At 58.8% G+C, this 19763-nt stretch overlaps 2 protein-coding genes across 4 annotated transcripts; both read left to right on the top strand.

Moving 5' to 3' along the window:
• The first annotated feature begins 67 nt into the window (after positions 1 to 67).
• SLC5A5 (solute carrier family 5 member 5) lies at positions 68 to 6990 on the top strand. Its single transcript, XM_054050577.1, has 17 exons — positions 68 to 174; positions 544 to 716; positions 1138 to 1547; positions 1638 to 1703; positions 2024 to 2075; positions 2181 to 2248; positions 2318 to 2472; positions 2555 to 2695; positions 3317 to 3446; positions 3550 to 3638; positions 3763 to 3875; positions 4308 to 4378; positions 4777 to 4863; positions 4948 to 5150; positions 5751 to 5854; positions 5940 to 6117; positions 6711 to 6990. Exons 1-17 carry the CDS (start codon positions 68 to 70, stop codon positions 6988 to 6990), a joined length of 2427 nt encoding a protein of 808 aa, XP_053906552.1.
• Positions 6789 to 18355, top strand: CCDC124 (coiled-coil domain containing 124). 3 transcript variants are annotated; one of them, XM_054050591.1, is made up of 6 exons: positions 6789 to 7028; positions 8393 to 8564; positions 15552 to 15738; positions 16059 to 16173; positions 16509 to 16709; positions 16861 to 18355. In XM_054050591.1, exons 2-6 carry the CDS (start codon positions 8406 to 8408, stop codon positions 16862 to 16864), a joined length of 666 nt encoding a protein of 221 aa, XP_053906566.1. In that variant the 5' UTR covers positions 6789 to 7028; positions 8393 to 8405; the 3' UTR covers positions 16865 to 18355. The 3 variants fall into 3 exon arrangements, with proteins under 3 accessions (XP_053906566.1, XP_053906564.1, XP_053906565.1); XM_054050589.1 differs by having other exon boundaries at positions 6832 to 7028; positions 16509 to 18355; XM_054050590.1 differs by lacking the exon at positions 6789 to 7028 and adding an exon at positions 7387 to 8302 and having other exon boundaries at positions 16509 to 18355.
• The last annotated feature ends 1408 nt before the right edge of the window (positions 18356 to 19763 follow it).

The raw sequence follows: 19763 nt of genomic DNA, 5'->3' as shown, positions 1-19763 counted from the left end.
GAGGAAATCCCCGTGGGGCAAACCTGTCCGGGACCTGGGTGAGACAAAGCAGTATTTATGCCGGGGAATGAGGAAGTGGGGCCACTCTGGGTCTGGGTGCCACGTATCCACGAATCCCCACTGTCAGAGCCGTCGCTGTGCTCCCGGGGTCAGCGGCCGCGTCCTGCCTGCGGGGTACCGGGTGCTCAGCCCCCCGCTCAGGGCGACTGGGGTGTCGGGACATGCGGGATGGAAGGGGTTATGGATGCTCCATCCTTTCCACACCCTGACACCCTGACCCTGCCTCCCTCTCGCGCCCTCCCCGTGGGCTGGAGGAGCTCAAGGCACGGCCAAACCCCTCGCTGCTCACCCCGCTGCCACCTCAGAGCCCACCGAGGACATCGCAGCCCCCCGAGCAGCCGCCACGCGCTGCCCCATTCTCCGCCTCCCCACACCCCTGTGGGTGCGCGGGTGGCTGACCGCGAAGGAGCTGCTCTTTTTTTCTGGGTAAAGGTTTAGCTTTGGTTTGTTTTGTCCCCTCGGCTGGAGATAAATTTGGCTCAGGCAGCAGCTCCGCTCCTCCCTGTTTGTGCTGGTTGGGTGGGATCGCTCCCTCCCGGCGGCGTCCTTCGGGCACAGACGCTTCCCCAGTGCCACGGAGCTGCTGCCCAGTGTGCTCGGAGCAGCAGGACCGGGCGCTGCCAATTCTCCTCTCCCTGTGTGCTCCGAACTGGGAGGTAATCGGGACAATTTCTTTGCTGAGCTCAGGCTGTTGCTCTCTCAGCTTGGGCTCTGCCCTTTGCAGCCAAACATCCACTCAGGTGTTCTGCACGAAGGTTCCCAGGGATGGGATGGGATGGGATGGGATGGGATGGGACGGGATGGGATGGGATGGGACGGGATGGGACGGTACAGGATGGGATGGGACTGGATGGGATAGATTGGATTGGATTGGAAAGGATGGGATGGGACAGCATGGGACAAGGCAACAGCCACACTCTCCACTTGGTCCTTTCTGCTGCTTGGGGAATGTTGGTCAGTAATTGCATGGAGTTTTCTCCCCCTCCAGTTTTCCCCTGCTCGGAGGCGCCGGTGCCACCGTGCCCTGGCTTAGCCACAAGTGCCGTGTCCCCGTCCCGTGTCCCCGTCCGCTCGCAGGTGCCCGGCGGGGGTCTGCCCCCCCTGCAGCCACCACGCTGGCCGTGGAAGGGAGCCTGGAGGTGTGGGTGCCGGAGCGGCTCACCTTCAGCCTCTGGGATTACGGCGTCTTCGGTCTGATGCTGCTGGTCTCCACCGGCATCGGCCTCTTCCATGGCCTCACCAAGGGCGGGCAGCAAACCTCGGAGGATTTCTTCACGGGGGGCCGGCGGATGTCGGCGCTGCCCGTGGGGCTCTCGCTCTCGGCCAGCTTCATGTCAGCCATCCAGGTGCTGGGGGTGCCGGCCGAGGCGTACCGGTATGGAGCCAAATTCCTCTGGATGTGTGTGGGGCAGCTGCTCAACACGCTCCTCACCGCTCAGCTCTTCCTCCCCGTCTTCTACCGCCTGGGGCTCACCAGCACCTACGAGGTGGGCACCTGAGGGGGGACGGATCCTGCTCCAGAGGAGCAACTGGGGTGCCAGGACAGCTCCAACGCGTTCCCTCCTCCTTGTCCCCAGTACCTGGAGCTGCGGTTCAGCAAGAGTGTCCGGCTGTGCGGGACCCTGCAGTACGTGATGGCCACGGTGCGTGTCCGCGGTGCGTGGGTGGGATGGGGACATTGGGGACGCGGCACTCGGCGGGGGTTCGCTTCTGGCTGTGTCCGCATTGCCTCGAGCCCCCAGGAAGCATCCTCATTCCTGTGCTGATGTTTTCATGGCTCAAAGCAAACAGTGCCCGGCAGGAGCCCTGTTTGGAATAAAAACCCTGATGTTTTCCCAGTGCCTGCACGCGGTGTTTGGGCGGCACCGTCACGCATCAGCCTTGTCCCCCCCGGCATGGCCGTCACCTGCACGGTGCCCACGGTGCCGGTGGGATGGGGTGCTGATCCCCCCTCTTCCTGCAGATGCTGTACACGGGGATTGTCATCTACGCCCCTGCCCTGATCCTCAACCAAGGTGTGGGGGCTGCTCCCCATTGCAGTGAGGACATCTCAGCTCTGTCCCTCCCCAGGCATTGTTTACGCCCTGGGGCTCTACTCAGCACCTTCTCTTCTCCTTCAGTGACTGGGCTGGACATCTGGGCATCCCTGCTCTCCACTGGAGTCATCTGCACCTTCTACACCACCATAGTAAGTGCAGCAGTAGGGGCTCCTGGGGGCCCTGGGGGTCCCTGGTGCTCACCTACGGCTTTGGTGCAGGGCGGGATGAAGGCTGTCATCTGGACAGACGTCTTCCAGGTCTTAGTGATGCTCTCTGGCTTCCTCGCCATCATCATCCGGGGGGTGCTGCTGGTGGGGGGTCCCACCAGGGTGCTGGCCATCGCCGCCAACGGCTCCAGGGTGAACTTTGGCGAGTGAGTGCCCTCCACCCTGCTGCGTGGTGACCCCGCTGGGTGCTGGGGGGCAGCCCCAGCTCACCCCCACCGCTGTGCCCAGCTTCAACCCGGACCCGCGGAGCCGCTACACGGTGTGGACCTTCCTGCTGGGTGGCACGCTGGTCTGGCTCTCCATGTACGGCGTCAACCAGGCGCAGGTCCAGCGCTACGTGGCCTGCAGGACCGAGAGGGAGGCCAGGATGTGAGTCTGTGAGGACCTGGGGATCGTCTGGATCCAGCGCTGCACGGGGCACGGGGCTGCCCTGGGGGGGAGGTGGCTACTGCCAGACTGACCCCTCGGGGAGCTCAGGGGCTGCAGCCCTGCATGGCCCCTGCACCTCTTGCATGAACCCTGCACTGCTGCAAGAACGTTGCACCCTTGCATGGCCCCTGCAACTTTGCACAGCCTCTTGCTTGACCCTTGCACCCCTGCCTGGCCCTTGCATGGCCCCTGCATCCTTGCACAACCCCTGCACCCTTGGAGGGTCTCTGCATCCTTGCACAACCCCTGCACCCTTGGAGGGTCTCTGCATCCTTGCACAACCCCTGCACCCTTGGAGGGACTCTGCATCCTTGCACAACCCCTGCACCCTTGGAGGGTCTCTGCATCCTTGCACAACCCCTGCACCCTTGGAGGGTCTCTGCATCCTTGCACAACCCCTGCACCCTTGGAGGGTCTCTGCATCCTTGCACAACCCCTGCACCCTTGGAGGGTCTCTGCATCCTTGCACAACCCCTGCACCCTTGCCTGGCCCCTGCACCTCTGCACAGCCCCTGGCCAGGCCCCTGCTCAGCGGGCTGTGCTCCTGCCCCGTGCTCGCAGGGCGCTGCTGGTGAATCAAGTGGGGCTCTTCTGCATCGTCTCCAGCGCGGTGGCCTGTGGCCTTGTGATGTTTGCGCTCTACAAGGACTGTGATCCCCTCCTTGCCGGCTACATCTCAGCCCCTGACCAGGTACCGGCCCCCACCGGCTTCGCCTTCTCGAGCACCAAAGTGAGGGCAGGGAGGCGGGAGGGTCGGAGGGGTCCCCGGGGTCCTGAGCCGCCTCCCCCCGCAGTACATGCCCTACCTGGTCCTTGACATCTTCGAGACGTTCCCGGGGGTGCCGGGGCTCTTCTTGGCCTGTGCCTACAGCGGGACCCTCAGGTGAGGATGGGGTACCCCTAACCCCAAAGGCACCCCAAATCTCCCCCCACAAGGGGGCTTTGCACACCCCTACGCTGCAGGCTGCCAGCGCCGGGGCTGACGGTGCCGCCTGCCGGTGCGCCAGCACCGCCTCCACCAGCATCAACGCCATGGCGGCCGTCACCGTTGAGGACCTCGTCAAGCCCAGGCTGCCCACTCTGTCACCGCGGAGGCTGACCCTCGTCTCCAAGGGGCTGTGTGAGTGGGGACGGGAGCTGGGTTGTGCCGTGCCGTGCTACCCCGTCCTGTGCTGCACGGCACTGTTTTGTGCCATGCCGCGGTGCGCTGCATGGTGCTGTGCGACACCACGCTGCACCACTGGGCCGTGCCACGGACACTGCATGATGCCATCCTATGCTGTGCCATGCCATGCCGTGCTGTGCCATGCCATGCCATGCCATGCTGCACTGCACCGTGCCATGCCGTGCTGTGCTGCGCTGTGCCATGCCACACTCTGCTGCATCACGCCATGCTGGGCAATGGCATATTCTACCACACCATGCCATGCCATGCTGTGCCGTGCCGTGCTGCACTGCGTGATGCTGTGTGGTGCCACACTACACCATGCTGTGCCATGCAGCACCGTGCCGTGCCCCGCAGCATGGCTGAACCTTTCCCATCTCCCCGCAGCACTCATCTACGGCACCTCGTGCATCACCGTGGCAGCTCTGGCCTCGCTGCTGGGCGGTGGTGTGCTGCAGGTGAGCCGGGTGCGTGGGGCCAGATCCTGTGTGGGGCTGAGCTCCCCGACGCCCTTTCCACCCTTGCCTGTGGGCAATGCCTGGCTGAGCAGGACGTGGCCACGCGCCGCTGGCTGCCGGAGAGCTCTTGAGGTGGCTGGGCTGCAGCGGCTGGGGAATCTGGGGCAGACCCAAGCATCCCCTCCTCCTTCTCTGAGCACCCCAAGTCCTGCAGCCCCCCAAACAAACCCTGCAGCTCCCCAAAACAAACCCTGCAGCCCCCAAAGAAACCCTGCAGCTCCCCAAACCCTGCAGCTCCCCAAACAAACCCTGCAGCCCCCCCAAACAAACCCTGCAGCCCCCCAAGCCCAGCAGCCCCACAAACGCCGGAGCCCCCCAAGCTCTCTGTCCCCCTGCAGGGCTCCTTCACGGTCATGGGGGTGATCAGCGGGCCGCTGCTGGGCGCCTTCGTCCTGGGCATGTTCCTGCCCAAGTGCAGCACGGCCGTGAGTCTTGTGGGGTTCAGGGTGGGGGTCTCGGGGGGGTCCTGCTGCAGCCCGGGGCTGTGCGACCCCTCTCCTCCGCCGCAGGGTGTGCTGGGGGGGCTGGCCGCTGGCTTCGCCCTGTCCTTCTGGGTGGCCGTGGGGGGCACGCTGCACCCGCCCAGCGCCGCGGCCATGGGGGTGCTGCCTGCCTCCGGAGCCCTCTGCCCCCTCTACAACCGCACCGGCACCAACCGCACCCTGCTGCTGGGACCCCTGCCCGCCCGCGAGGAGCCCGCGGCCCCGCCACGGTGAGGGGGCACCATTCCCTGCTCATCGGGACATCACACCCCTCTCCCTGCTCCTGGGATGTCATAGGGTTTTCCTTGTTCACCATGACATCACTCTGCTTTCCCTCTTCCCTGTGACGCCACTCTCGCTGTTCCTCGTGATGTCACACCACTTTCCCCGCTCATTGTGATGTCATTCCCCTTTCCCTGTTCACTGTGGTGTCACAGCACTTTCCCTGTTCCTGGGATGCCATATGGCTTTCCTTGTTCTTTGTGACATCACTCCACTTTCCCTGTTCCTTGTGATGTCACACCACTTTCCCTGTCTCTTGTGACATCACTTTCTTTGTTCCTTGTGATGTCACACCACTTTCCCTGTTCCTGGAATGTCACACCACTTTTCCTGGGATGTCACCCCACTTTCCCTGTCCCTAGGATGTCACACCACTTTTCCTGCTCCTCATGACATCACACCACTTTCCCTGTTCTTGTGACATCGCATCGCTTTCCCTGCTCGTTGTGGTGTCACACCGCTTTCCCTGTGCCTGGGATGTCACTCCACTTTCCCTGTCCCCGGGGTGTCACGCCACTGTCTCTGCGGTCCCTGACCCCCCCTCGCAGGCCGGCCGTGCTGGGTGACCTCTACGCCATCTCCTACCTGTACTACGGCGCACTGGGGACCGTCATCACGGTGCTGGTGGGGGTCCTGCTCAGCTCCCTGCCAGGTGAGGCTGGGGGCCAGGAGGGGAGGTGACCCAGCACCAAGGGTCCCCCCCAGCCTCCCCCGCCATGGCACCCCCTTTCTGGCAGGACGCACCAAGCGGACGCGGCCGTCCCCGGGGATGCTGTGGTGGGACATCGTGAGGCAGCCACCCGCGGTGTCCCACACAGGTGACAAGACCCCTGGGGAGGAGCCCCCGGGCAAGGGGGGAGCCCCCCAGGACCCCCCCGGCTGCACCACCGCCAGGCTGCTGCAGGAGACCCACGTGTAGGGCTGGGGGGGGCGCAGCTGTGGGGGGACCAGGGGACAGCCCTGTCCTGGGGTCCCCAATAAAGGAGGAGGCATTGATGGGAGGAGCCTGTCGTTGGGGGGGGGGGATGCAAGGGGACGGGGTGGGGGGGACAAGGGGAGCTGGGGGTGCAGAGAAGGCTGGGGGGGCTGTATGGGAGCTGGGGGGACAGGGAGGGGCAGGGGGGTGGGGAGACAAGAGGAGCTGAGGGGACAGAGGGAGCTGGGGAGGGGTCTGGTGGGGGCTGTAGGGGGGTGGGGGGGGCTGTGGAGGGGCTGCGGGGGAGCTGGGGGATTTGGGGGGGTAGGAGGGGCAGGGGGACATGGGGGTGCTCTGGAGGGGCTGTGGGAGGAGCCGGGGGGATTTGGAGGGGTTGGGGAGCAGGGGGATCTGGGGGGGCTGTGGGGAGGCTGTGCGGGGCAGTGTGGGCTGCAGGGATGCAGGGGTGTCAAACGGGAAGGATGCTGGGGGGCACGAGGCGCTGCCGTGCCCGGGGGGCGGGCCCTGCTCCCGGGAGCCCCGCCCACAGCGGGACCACACCCCGATAAACCCCGCCCACACGTGCCTCTAGGCCGCGCCGCCATCTTGACGGCGCCACCATCTTTGTGCCGGGCAGGGGAAGTAACGGCGGGCGGAGGGCTCTCCCCCGGCCTGCTCGCCGCGGTATAAGCACTGCTGTGGGCGGGGGAGCTGCCGGCCAGCCCGCTGTTCCCCACCGCCATCGCTGCTGGCGCCGTCGCCTGGGCGTTTCTGGCGGTGCCCTCAATGAAGATGGCGGCAGTGGGATGCGAGCCCTGAGCCGGGGCCGCCAGCCCCGCCCCTCCCGCGGGAGCGACAGCGCGCGACGGTGACGTTAAACTTGCGCGACGGGCGGGGCGGTGGAGCCCAGGTAGGAGTGGGGCCGGGTGGGGGGAGTCGGGGGAGGGTTGAGGGGGACACGAGTGGGGAGAGGGGGCGTGAGGGGTGGAGAAAGGGCTGGAGAGCGGGGCAGGCCTGAGCCCGGGGGGAGAGGGGAGAGAGAAGGGCTGGGGGGTTGAGGAGGGAGGGTGAAGGGAGAGAGGAGGGTTGGAGGGGAGAGGGGAAGAGCTGACATCGGGGGCAGGCCTCGGCCCTGGGCAGGGGCGAGCGAGGAGAAGGGGTGAGGGGAGAGGAGAAGGGTTGGAAGGGTGTGGGGAGGAAAGGCCGGGCGTTTGGGAAGGGAGTGGAGAGGGAAAGCTGTCCCTTTCCTGGGCCAAGGAGAAAGATGGGCTGGGGTGGGCCAGGGGGGCTCTGGAGGGCTCCAGTCCCCAGACACCGGCACAGAACAGGGCTGGGAGGGTGTCAATCTGGGTGGGTGACAGCCGGCCCTGGGGTCAGGCAGCCTGGGGCAGGCTGGTTCTGTGTGCAGGGCTGCCCTCCCCTCCCAGCTGTGGGAGCAGCTCTGAGGTGACTGAGGCATCTTTAACCCTCCCACACGTTGTTGTGCTATCCTGGGACCCAGCCCAGATCATGCTCCTCAGTAAAGGTCAGAGCACAGATTGGGAAGGAGAAGGGATTTATTCCAGCCCAAGCTTTGAAAAGCTTGGAACTCAAGCGCTGGCCCTGAACATCAGCTTTTCCCTCTTGTTTCTTATTTAGCAAATGCTTAACTGTCATTAAAAATGAAGTTTTAAGGTCAAGAACATGGTGTCTATGTGGGCAGCATGCTGAGAAGAAGGGCCTTTCATTGAGCCTCGTTAACTTACTTTGAGGGTCCCACTATGCCTGACAATGTAGGGAAAGTAAATGGCCACGCAGATGTGCTGTCTTAATCCAAGATAAATGGGGTGAAATGGCTGCGTTTCTGTACAGCCAGTCAGCAAGCTTAATGCAGCGTTTGTGCTGGTTCATCCTGAGCTGCTGGCAGCAGGGAATTCCCCTTGGAGCCTCCTGGTGCAGAGCGAAAGCACCCAGCATCGTTTTGACCCGGCAGCAGGGAGTGGTTTGGCTTGGTTGCAGGGCAGTGGTGCTTTCAACTCACTACCAGGAACCCTGCAGCCTGATTTATCCTGTTGTGGCACAGGAGAGAGAGTCCTGAAGTGCGATGAGCCGAGTTCCTCCTCACAAGTCTGGGACATTGACAGATCTGTTCTGCTCAGAATCTCAAAATACCATGAGGCAATAAGAAAAAGGGGTTTTCATGGTGTGAGTTCCAGCCCTTTCTGCTTCCTGGGGTGACGATGAACCCAAGATCCCAGGCAGGATAGGGCTCTGACCCACTTTTCTTCTCTGCAGAGCACCTTGAGTGATGCCCAAGAAGTTCCAAGGTGAAAATACCAAGTCGGCTGCTGCCCGCGCAAGGAAAGCTGAGGCAAAGGCAGCAGCCGATGCCAAACGTCAGCAGGAGCTGGAAGATGCCTACTGGAAGGATGAAGACAAACACGTGATGAGGAAGGAGCAAAGGAAGGTGAATGGCTGCTCAGGTGGAAGGGTTTCTTCTAGGCAGCCAAGGCCGTGACAGCCAGGGTTGCTCAGACAGGTTCGCTTCTCTTCTGTCTCCCAGCTGGAGCCACCTCTCTGCACGTCCTGCCCTCAGTTTGGGGCAGAAGAGCTGGAAACAGTGGCTTTTCTAGGAGCTAAAAGAAGCAGAGAGTGGGAGTAAGTTTGAGCTTTGATATGTAATTCAGAAATCTGCTGGAGCTGACTTCCCGAGGGAGGCGGTAAAGCTTTATTGCTGGAATCTAACATTGAGTTAAGTAAGAGGTCAGGAACTCTGCTGCAGGGCTTGATTTTTGACCAAGCAGTTCTTTAACGTTTTTTTTTTCTGCCTTTCCTTAATTTTTCTTTGATTTTTGGAGAAGGAGAAAGAAATCAGTAAGGTTAAGGCTTGCAAAGGTTTGGGGTTTTTTTTAAGTCCTCAGCTTGGTTGTGCCTTCTGTGTTTCTGGAATTGGTGGTGGTCACTGAGCTCCTCTCCTGAAGTCATAGTATCATGAAATGGTTTGGGCTCCAGCCCTCGGGTCATCTCCGTGACCTCCTCTGGACTTGCTCCAACAGATCCGTGTCCTTCCTGTGCTGATGATTTAAGTTTATATGATTTATTTACCCCCTTGTTAACCAGGCAGGGCTTCTACTGGTGGTGTAAATGGGATTTATGGGGTTATTGGGTCTGTCAATCTGATGCTTGCTGCGCTCTGTGTTTTGGTTCTCGAGCACAGTGGCCGGGCAGGCAGGATGCCAGCGTGTCCTCGTGACCTCAGTAGCTGCATGCTGGGTCCATCTGCGTGAGTTCACCCCTCCGATGTGTCTTGACGTTTGGAATTTGGAGCCCTGCGTGCTGTTTCTCCATGCAGTCCTGTAATGCTGCCTAATTACTTCCTGGAACAAGCACTTATTAGTGCTCAACTTAAGATTTTGCCTGTAGTGACCTGTTTGACCAGGCTTCCAAACCAGCCTCCAGCAGGCAAGGGGTATGGGAGGCTGGAGAGGGGAGCTGGAATTGCTAACTGGAAAACCAGCATCCCCACCCTAGAGCCCCAGACTGGGGTTGAGAGAAACCAGTGAGGTAGTTTCCATGCAGCCAGCCCCTCTCCCTGCCCAATGCTTTGCTCATTGTCCTGCTGGGTTTCAGGCTTGTCTTGAAAAGACCCTAAGTGCAGTAAGAATCTGAGGGTGCCTGGGGCTCTGGAGCTTGGTGCCAGTCCCTGGAGCTTGGCGCTCCATGGGAGAGGGACCAACTGCAGAGGCAAGTTCAGCTCCGCTGCACCATTCTGCCTCCCGAGCTGCTCTGGCAGCTGCTGTGTGTTATTTCCCTTCTCTGAAACAAGAGCTCGCCCTCTCCCTCCACCACCTGGAGTTGTGAGGCTCTCCTGGGGAATTTTTCACCTGATGGGAGCAGTGAAGAAGGAAAACTGAGCATGAGCCCAGCAGTGTGCGAGTTGGAGCCTGTGGCCAGCTGGAACCAAACATGTGTATGTGTCTGTATGCACAGCACTCCTCCCTCGAGACCTCCCACTGGGATCCATCCTCATACTTGTATTTCTAGGTTTGAGTTTCACCTGAATGCTGTGTTCTAGTGCGCTTGCTTCCCAGAAGCCCTCTTGGGGGCCTGGAAGCTCACAGCAGCCAAAGTCTCCGCTTGGGAGAACTGCTGGAGGGCTCCCAGTCTGACTGTGCGTGTGCAGGGGCTCTTCCTGCTGCTGGGAGTCTATGAGGGTGAGCAGATAGCAAACAGACAGGAACAAAGGCCTTCCTGCAGCAAAATAAATCAGGGAAACCCTCATCTGCTTCTCCAGTGTCATCAGGCTGGAATATCCCCACGGAGAGCAGAGGAAGCTGCCTGTGCCCCATTGCATCCCAGCAGGGAAGGAATATGTGACTCTGACTGTAAATGACTTTCCATCCTCAGCCTAGAGAGGCCAGAAACCAAACCGTTTGCAGGAGTCAAACTTCCCTGGAGAAGATATTTTGTAGGGGGTGCTGGCATGGAAATGGTGCTGCTGGCCCTGACCGCGTGCTGCGGAAGGGACTCTGGGAGGAGGATGCTCTCAGGACCTCACAGTCAGCTCTTCCCAGCTCTTCCCAGCCTCTCCGGGTGATGGCAGTAACACATTAACAGCACCACAGCACGCCCGTGCCACCCATCTGAATTCTTGCACCTCCAGCTGGCAGGAGTGAGAGAAAGCCTTTGAGATGTGCTGAGATCAAGCCTTCCACCCCTCTTTGAATCCCTTTTCCCCCTCCAGTGCACTGGAGCCTCTGTGGAACAAATGGGAGTGCAGAGCTCCGTTTCAGTGCCAGGGCTCTGTAGCGCCCAGCCTGGGGTCTCACTGACACGGCAGCAGTGCACATTGACGTGAATACTGGAGCATAGGGAAGCTCCACGTTCCAAACGTCTGCCGCCACCAGATGACTGTCTTGTTGTTTGTTTTTCCTGCGATTTGGGGTTTCTTTAAATGTAACCCCCTGCTCTGAGAGCAACAGTTGGAGCTGAGCTTTGCTGACAGAGGCTGACGTGTTTGGTGGCTCTGTGATATGCATAAAGGAACATCTGAGCTAATGCCACCAGCCTGCTATGAGCGTATTCCTCCTCTGGCACTGCAGCGCCAGTCACAGCTTATCTTCCTGGAGGAGCTACAGCTGGAATTGGTAGTATCATGGAATGGTTTGGGTTGGAAGGGACCTTAAAGCCCATCCAGTTCTTTCCTGTGGCTTTGCTTGTTGGGGATAGCAAAAGGAGGGTGTGCAGATGATGTAGGAGCAAGGAGACACTTTGTACTTGTGCAAATTCAAGTTAAATGCAGGGTGAGTACTTGTGCTAGAGGAGCACAAACAGCACACGAGGGAACAGTGATCCTTTTGGTGCTGGTTTTATGCCTTTCCTATTCCTGTTACCCGTGGGCAGCTGTGGGCTGGCAGGCTGAGTCCCAGCTGCAGTGGTAGTGCAGCAGGTGAGCAGTGACTTTCTCTCCCCTCTCCTCTGGTTCAGTGCAGAATTAGCTGTGAGCACCACACAGCTCTTATCAGATAAAAGTCGAGATGGGTCAAATGACTGTTCCTTCCTCTTTGAAGGACGTCTTCATTGTACCAGGTATGCGATAATGAAGTCTGATGGCTTGAATGAGAAGCGTGGGGGACAGAGATGTAGTGGAGAGACAGCCAACGACACCAGGCTGGGCTTCAGAGGCCAGAACCAATGTCCTCAGGCTCTGGCATCCTTCACCTGCCTGTGGGTGATGGAAGGGGTGCGTTTGATCCTGTCTCAAAGCTTTGGTGCATCTCAGTGAGCACTTGGGTATCCTCCGGGTTGGTTATGCCCCGCTCACTTTCTGTCTGCGTCATGTTTTTGCATCGCTGTGCCCTTCTGCTGTGCGAGGAGGGATGTGTTCTGCCAGGCTGGTCGCACGCTCTCTCCAGCCTGCATTAAGAGGTTGATTGGGAGCACGGCTGCTTCCGTTAACCGCTTGCCCTCAAAGCTGTGTGCAAGCGACCTTGTTTTCCTTCTGTCTGGCAGGTTGGAAGCTGTTCTGAACACTAATGAATTGTTCCTTGCTAAGGCAGTTCTTTGCAGGGCTGGAAACTTGCATTTTAACACAAATCTTCGGGAACCGAAATGTCCAGCTAAAGGAATCTCATCCCCTCCTCCTCACAGAGTATAGCATTGGTGAGGGAGAAAATCATTCATTTCATAGAATCACAGAATCATAGAATGATTTGGGCTGGAAGGGACCTCAAAGCCCATCCAGTCCCACCCCCTGCCATGGGCAGGGACACCTCCCGCTGGATCAGGGGCTCCAAGCCCCATCCAACCTGGCCTGGAACCCCTCCAGGGATGGGGCAGCCACCACTGCTCTGGGCAGCCTGGGCCAGGGCCTCCCCACCCTCACAGCAAAACATTCCTTCCTAAGATCTAACCTAAATCTTCTGTCTTTCAGGTTCAACTTTAATGGCTTTGTGGTATGTCTCACATAGACAAGTCCAAGCCTCTCTTTCATCAGGATATTTAAGTTGATCATGAAGGATTAGTTTGGTTTGGCCCAACCTGAGAAAAGCTTTCAAAAGTGACAACTTCAGGCCCAGAGGGCTTTGGGATCAGTGAGCAGGTGGCTTCGAGCTGCTGCTTTTAAGCCCTGCCGAAGGTTCAGAGCTGCTGGAAACCTGAGCATGTATATTTTGCAGGTCTTGTGACAAGTTAGTGATGGTGCCAACTTATTTACTGCCTGCAAATAGAAACTCAATTGTAAATGCCAGGACAGCAGGGTGTAGCTTCCCCCAGGAGGTGCCCTGAGGCACGCAGCGCCTGGAGTTGGCTCCCCACCCTCCTTGTGCTTCGTTTCTCCTTCACTATGTGGATATGTCCTCTTTGGGGAGGTTTGTTTGGAAGGACCTAATGGCAGCAGAGCGTTATCCTTGAATTTCTGCTCTGTCAGGCATGTTGTCGTCCCAGTGTGATGCGAGGCTGGCTGCTGAGCTGGCTGCCTTGTAGGACAGTTTCCCTTCTGTAATAATCAGGGGTAAAAGATAATCTTCTCTAACTATAAATAACATTTCTGCTCTGAAGTTTCTCCTTCCCTTCCCATGGCTTGTTAACGCTTGTGTATCCACTCCTTATCTCTCTCCTGAATTATTCAAGGAGCAGCCAGCAGCCTGGCCGAGGTGCTCGCTATGCCAGCACCGTCTCGGGGTTACATTGCTCAGTCACCTCTGAGCTTCAGTGATGGAATGAGCAGTCAGGGAAGGTTTCTCTGCAGAAGCTGTGTTCCAGGCACAGTACCAGTATCCAAATATGCCGTGCTGCTTCTCGTACCTGTGCTTGGTATCTGGTTGAATGGCTTTACTCTTTCTGCCTGCTGGATCTCCAGTGATTCATACAATCATGGAATGGTTTGGGTCGGAAGGGACCTCAAAGCCCATCCAGTCCCACCCCTGCCATGGATCAGGGGCTCCAAGCCCCATCCAACCTAGCCTTGAACCCCTCCAGGGATGGGGCAGCCACCACTGCTCTGGGCAGCCTGGGCCAGGGCCTCCCCACCCTCACAGCAAAACATTTCTTCTTGAGATCTCATCTCAATCTCCCCTCTTTCAGCTTCAAACCGTTCCCCCTCATCCTCCCCCTTTCCTGGAGCCCCTTTCAGTACTGGAAGCTGCTCTAAAGTCTCCCTACAGCATTCTCTTCTCCAGGCTGGACAACCCAAACTGTCTCAGCCTGTCCTCATATGGGAGGTGCTCCAGCCTGTTTCAGCCCATTAATCTTGCACTGAATATTCAGGAAACTGGTGTTATGCCTGGAACAAGGTTAGTACAGAGATTTCTCATGCATTCTTCCTTAAAACTGCCTAATGCTCAAGCAGATCCTGGTGGCTGAGCTGGAGGTCCCAGCTGGAGCCAGAGCTGTGCTCGGTGAGGGTGGTCAAAGCCCCTGCGGCTGCTCTCGCGTAGGTGTATCCTTGGGTATAAATTTTTAAGGAGGAAAGACAGTCTTCTCCCTCCTCTCATGACTGCCTTCCTGTTCCAGGAGTGGCCAAACCCCCTCCTAATCTGGGAGCCCAAATGTGTTTGTTTACTCAGCCTTAACTAGAAGAGGGAGAGGCCTGACAGGAAAGCTGCGGGCAGGGAAAGCTGGTGTCTTAAATAAATGAGTTTGCACTTTGAAATCAGGCACGGTCCAGTTGTTGGGGCGTTGTGTCTGAAGGCACTGGCACTGAGCCCTCATTGACCAAGGGTTTAAAGACTGCCAGTTGCAATAAAGGCTCCATCCCTCTGATGGCTCTTTGCCTATCCTTGGCCCCAGCTGCCCAGAGTGGAGCTAGGCGAGAATTCCCGTTCCTTCCCTTCCCAGCTGGTTGAAAGGCCTGATCCTTGCTTGATGGAAGCAGCAGCAACCCGAGGTTATGTTTTGATTTCGTGTTTGTGGGCTTCGATTATTCTGTGTTTTGATGGGTTTTCCTTTAAACTCTTGAGTGGTGGAGTGACTTACAGGTTTTTGTTTAATAGAGTCTCAAACCCCAGCCTTGCTTCCTATCTCTGCTCCAATGTGTGGGATTCTGCTCCTACACCTTAAACACCGATGAGGACAGCAGGTTGCTGATGTGGTTTTGCCATGCAGCTGCCTTTGAGTAAACCTGTCCCATTAACACTCAGTCGATTCCTTGTGCCATCCCTGTGAATAATGGATGAGAGCCATAATTAAATGTCTGTGTAACTAACCTAAATACGTGGAGCTTTGCCTCCTGAAACACGGCCCCAGACAGAGACGCTCACTTGTTGTCTCTTTCTTTTTGACAGAGCTTACAGGTTTTGGGAGAGGAGGAAAAGCCCCTCAAAGCTAAAGTGCTGAAAGCACCTAAGAGCCTGTTGCACGGTCTTGTCACCCTCTTCCCTTGGCCTCGGAGGGCAAAGTGGCTCTTAAACTCCTTGTGATGAAGCACTTTAAAATTACATTAAGAACCGCATTGCTGTCAGATTTGGTCTATCCGCCTGCCCTGGCTCTTGGGAAGAGCGTGAGCCAGGCTCAAGGACGAATTCGGCCTCTTGACTGCTTTTTCTGGAGCAACTGCTGAACTTTCAACCTCTGACCACTTATTAAAATTAAAGTGGAAAACTTAATCTGATTGTCAGCAGCCCTGGCTGCTGCCTCCTGCTCCTTCTGGACAGCGGGGTTGTGTTTCGCAGTATCGGAAGCCAGCACGTGGTTGTAGATAGGGCAGGAATCGGGGAATTATTATTCTAAAGGGCCAGGCTATCGCTGTCTCGACGGAAGTCAGGGGGAACCAGCCAGCATCTCTTCTGATAAGGTGGGGTCAGCATTGCATTAGCAACAGAAATGAGGTGCCTTTTCCTGTCTGTGTGGGGTTCCCTGCTCCTTTAAGAGATAGTTCGATCCCTCTGCCTCTGCTGCTGCCCTGGGTGATGGAGGGCGTAAGGGTAGAGGTGACCTCGTCCTTTCTCCCTTCCAGGAAGAGAGGGAGAAGCGAAGGCTGGAGCAGCTGGAGCGCAAGAAGGAACTGCAGCGCCTGCTGGAGGAGGAAGACTCAAAGCTTAAGGGGAAGTCACCCAAGCAAGTGACACCAGGCAAAGTCACCAGGGCCCAGATCGAGGAGACGATCAGGAAAGACCAGCAGCAGAAGGAGAATGCGGATACAGGTCTGGTGGCACCAGAGAAAGGCCCTGGCAGCCGCTGGGGCCTGGGGAGCGGGAAGCAGGGCTGTTCCCTTTTCACCATGTGTCACTGAAGGACAAGGTGTTTGGCAAGCAAGAGCTGCTTGCAGCTCTTTTATGCTGTGGTTGACACCCACATGGTGGGGAAAGGAACCTCCTGTCACCTTGAGGCGGCAGGTGCTCTTCTCTTCCAGGGCCGGGACTCAACTCTGACTGAGGTTTCTCAGCGCTTTCTTCAAGTGCTTTGATTTTGCACTGTCTGGGTTTGGCGTTAATGTTTCCTCCTTTTCCCTCTCCCTGGGCAGTGGAGAAGGAGAAGACTCACTTGGAGGTCCCCTTGGAAGAGAACATCAACAGAAGGGTGCTGGAAGAAGGATCGGTGGAGGCCAGGACGATCGAAGATGCCATTGCTGCCCTTGGGTACGTGGCCGTGTCGTAGTGGGGCTCTCTTTGAAGGTGTGGCTCTCCTTAGGAGAAATTCCTGCAGACACTCCCTCCTGCAGAACTGGCTTCTTTTCATGCTTTGGCTGTGACTTTCTATCTCGACAGCAAGAACGGGACACATCCCTGCCCTGTTGTCCTGTGGAGAGAGTTTGAAGTGGGTTGGGGAGGTAACACGAGGTTTCCTGCTTTATCACCTGCGTTATTCTGTGTGCACTTGGTTGTGCTGACAGAGGATCAGAGCGGGGCGAGTGGCTGGTGCCTGCAGGGAGGTGTATCTGATGCCTGTCTCTCTCTGAATTCCCTCCTGGCAGCGTTGCCAACGATCTGGACCGGCACCCTGAGCGCCGGATGAAAGCTGCCTTCACAGCTTTTGAAGAGATCAACCTGCCACGCCTGAAGCAAGAGAACCCAAACATGCGCCTGTCCCAGCTCAAGCAGCTCCTCAAGAAGGAGTGGATGAAGTCTCCAGACAACCCCATGAACCAGAGGCACAAAGCTTACAACAGTCAAAAGTAGGACTAGAGCTGATCCATCCCCCACGGACAGTGGGCTGGAGCCCCAGGGCTCTGCTCGGATGAAAACGGGAGGCGCAAGGAACCTCCTCTCTTTTGGTTTTTCCTTCCCTGCCCTCACTTTCTGTCTTTTCCTGTTCTTGGATTTAAGATAAGTGCGAGGCCACTGCTCGCCTCAGCGCCCAGCAGCATCCGGCCGACTCCACTGACGGCTTTTCCCCTCACCGTTCTCACCCATTCCCCCGGCAGCCAGTGCAGAGCGGCGTGGACAGACTAACACTACCTTCACGCTTCCAGATTCAGTTGTTGTCTTATAAAAACAAGCTACTAACTTGCTTCCAGACCTTCAGCAAGGGCCGTGGTCACGAGGTTTGGTATCACCGCTGCTACCTGCCAAGGTCGGGATCCCCACGCTGGCTGGCACCGTGCGTTAACCCACCAACCACCCCGACATGAACCACACCACGTTCATTGCCGTCTCTACCATGGCTGCGTTGCACCCTCGTGCTCTGCAGGGTGAATCTTTCCAACCATCACAAGGACAGCATCTGCCCGGTGTTGTTGGTGTCGTCCTCCATGCTGGGATGTCCCTGAAGAGGTGCCAGACCGGGATCGCTGTTGGCCATCTCTGGTGCTGCATTAGATGAGGAGGAGAAACCACAACGGGTGCAGAAATTCCATCAGTGTGGTGGGAAGAGAGAAAATAACCTTCCATCTTCATCAGAACGAGAGAAATGGCTCAGCACAGCATGGTTCCTGCCTTGTTCGCGCAGGAAACTGGTGCCAGGCTTTTCTCTGTGAATTTCCTGGTGGCCTTGCCCAGGGCCTCACACACTGCTTGGTGGGACAGGAGGGTTCCTGGAGGGGCTGCAACACAAGTACTGCCCCACAAAGGGAAGTTGTTCCTCCTCCCATCGTTTCTCCCCCTGCCTGCTCCCAGACTCAGGCAAGAAGGTACCCCATAGGCCCGTAGAAAGGGATGTGAGGTTGCCAGCTCTGCTGGATGCTCACCTGGCTGTGCCACTTCTGCTCCCCGCTGGCCAAAGGCACAAAGAGATGGGTGAGCTCCCTTGGGAGAGCAGCAGCAGTGCCCGGGCAGGGCTGGAGAGGCTCAGCCTCGGAGCCACAGCGGATCCTGCCCCAAGCCTTGAGCAGGTGCTGGCTTTCCCTCTCTTCCTTTTCCCCTTTTACATCTCTTTTGGGCATAAAATCTTCCCTAAGGTCTAAACCCTTGTCTGAGCAGCCACACTGTTGCTGTGGAACAGCCAAACTCACGCCAGGCTCGGCATCCTGCAGCGTTCTGGGGCGGCAGTTCGGGCTTGTGGTGTTCTGATGGTACTAAAGAAAAGGGGTTTATCCCAAGCTGATTTATCCTGGCAGCGTGTGCCCTGATCACCTCTGGAGCCGTTTGCACTTCGGTGGGAAGGGGGTTGAGGAGGCGATGCTCCAGCTGAAGCGGAGCGCCCGCTGCTGTTTTGGGGCTCTCCCCATCCCTGTCTGCCCCCCGCTTGCAGAACCAGACTGGAGAAGCTGGGCCAGGCCCTGCCACCGGCCCCCCACCCAGTAAAGACGGGGCCGAATGTACCCGGTGTTCCTCCCTTTCTGTGAAAACTTTGTTGTGTTTGACCCCAATTAAAAATTACCACCCCCACCCCCTGTGAAGTTGTCAGAGGGATAAAAGTGCGGGGTGGAGGGTGCTTTTCCTCCAGGCGGGGGCTGATTTCTCCCCTGGAATGGCTGCTAAAAATCCTGCTGGATGTGGTCTCGTGGTTCCTGCTGGGATTCAAGATATCGAGGGGAAGGAGGGGGGCTTCGTGCCTCCCCCCAGCCGGCTGCAGGCTCAGCGATTGATGCTGGTGACCCCCCCGCCGCTGCCTGCGCCGCTGCCTGCATCCCTGCCTGCGCCCCTCCTCGCTCCTGGATGCTGGAATAACGAACCCACGTGAGTGCTCCCCTCCCCGGGTCCCTGGGTTGAGCTTCACCCCCTCTCCCTGTCCCCCCCCAGGCTGCAGGGCTGCCCCCCCTTTCCCTGGAGGTGTCCCCCTCCCCACCCTCACCCGCTTCCCCGCGGCGCAGAGGCCTTGGGCAGAGCCCTGGCTTTGTGCAGCAGAGCCCACCCTCCTCCTCCTCCTCCTCCTCCTCCTCGGCACTGCGGCAATTCCATGGTTTCCATCCTGGGAATGGGGGGGGCTACCAGGGGACCCAGCCAGGCTGGGGGGGAAGCTGCGGTGTGCAGGGCCCCCCCTCCCTGGGGTGCTGGAGGCTCAGCCCCCGGGGGAAGGGGAACCCCCCTGTGATGCTGGGGACCCCCCTGCTATGCTAACGGGGGGGGGTTAAGGGGCTAATGGGGATCTGCCCCCCCCAGTACAAAGAAGAGAACCCGCGTTAAGGGAGGGGTTGATGGGGAAATCCCTCCGGTGTAAGAGGGGGATCCCCAGTTGAAAAGAAGGGGTTAATGGAGGAATCCCTCAGTGGGGGGACGGGACCCCCCCCACTGTAAGGTTAATGGGGGAATCCCCCCTCGACTGCAAAGGCGGTTTGGGGGGGAATCCCGCGGTGCAAGAGGGCGTCCCTGGGGCATGGAAGGGGTTAATGGGGGAATACCCCCCCCCCTCACTGCAGTGGGGGGGTTCCCTGTTTTCCCCCCCCCGCCCCGCAAAGTGGCTGCCGGGGTGGGGGGTGTTCCCCGTCACAGGAGGGGGAGGGCAGGGAGCAGGGATGGGGGGGAATCCCGCCCCCCTCCGGGGTTCCCCCTCCTCCTCCTCCGTGCGGGGGGGGCACAGCCGGGGGAGTGGGACACTGCCATGGCAACGGGCTGCTCGGCTGGTGGGGGGGAACCCGCGGGAGGGGGGGGCGGTCGCGCCAACCGGGATCCTCGCTGCGACCGCGCAGCCGGGCTGGGCTTGTACCGGGCACCCCCCCCGGCACAGGGCATCCCCCCCCCCCCCGCCCCCGCGCTGGGTATCCCCCCAGCAGCCCCCCCCGCACCGGGCATCCCCCTCTCCCGCGGGTTTCCCTGCACTGCGCATCCCTCCCCCCATTCAGCATCCCCCC

This window comes from Cuculus canorus, chromosome 27 (genome assembly GCF_017976375.1).
Source record: "Cuculus canorus isolate bCucCan1 chromosome 27, bCucCan1.pri, whole genome shotgun sequence".
Lineage (NCBI taxonomy): Eukaryota > Metazoa > Chordata > Aves > Cuculiformes > Cuculidae > Cuculus > Cuculus canorus.
Note: the sequence above shows the minus strand (reverse complement) of the source record. Positions and strands in the feature narration are given on the sequence as shown.

What these genes read in the sequence shown, in the direction of transcription:
- CCDC124 (XM_054050591.1), top strand. Translation starts at nt 8,406, where the DNA reads ATGCCCAAGAAGTTCCAAGGTGAAAATACCAAGTCGGCTGCTGCCCGC. An exon ending in TGAGGAAGGAGCAAAGGAAG is followed by an intron (nt 8,565 to 15,551) that starts GTGAATGGCTGC and finishes TCTCCCTTCCAG; the next exon opens with GAAGAGAGGGAGAAGCGAAG. An exon ending in GATGCCATTGCTGCCCTTGG is followed by an intron (nt 16,174 to 16,508) that starts GTACGTGGCCGT and finishes CCCTCCTGGCAG; the next exon opens with CGTTGCCAACGATCTGGACC.
- SLC5A5 (XM_054050577.1), top strand. Translation starts at nt 68, where the DNA reads ATGAGGAAGTGGGGCCACTCTGGGTCTGGGTGCCACGTATCCACGAAT. An exon ending in TGCAGTACGTGATGGCCACG is followed by an intron (nt 1,704 to 2,023) that starts GTGCGTGTCCGC and finishes CTCTTCCTGCAG; the next exon opens with ATGCTGTACACGGGGATTGT. An exon ending in TGCCCTGATCCTCAACCAAG is followed by an intron (nt 2,076 to 2,180) that starts GTGTGGGGGCTG and finishes CTTCTCCTTCAG; the next exon opens with TGACTGGGCTGGACATCTGG.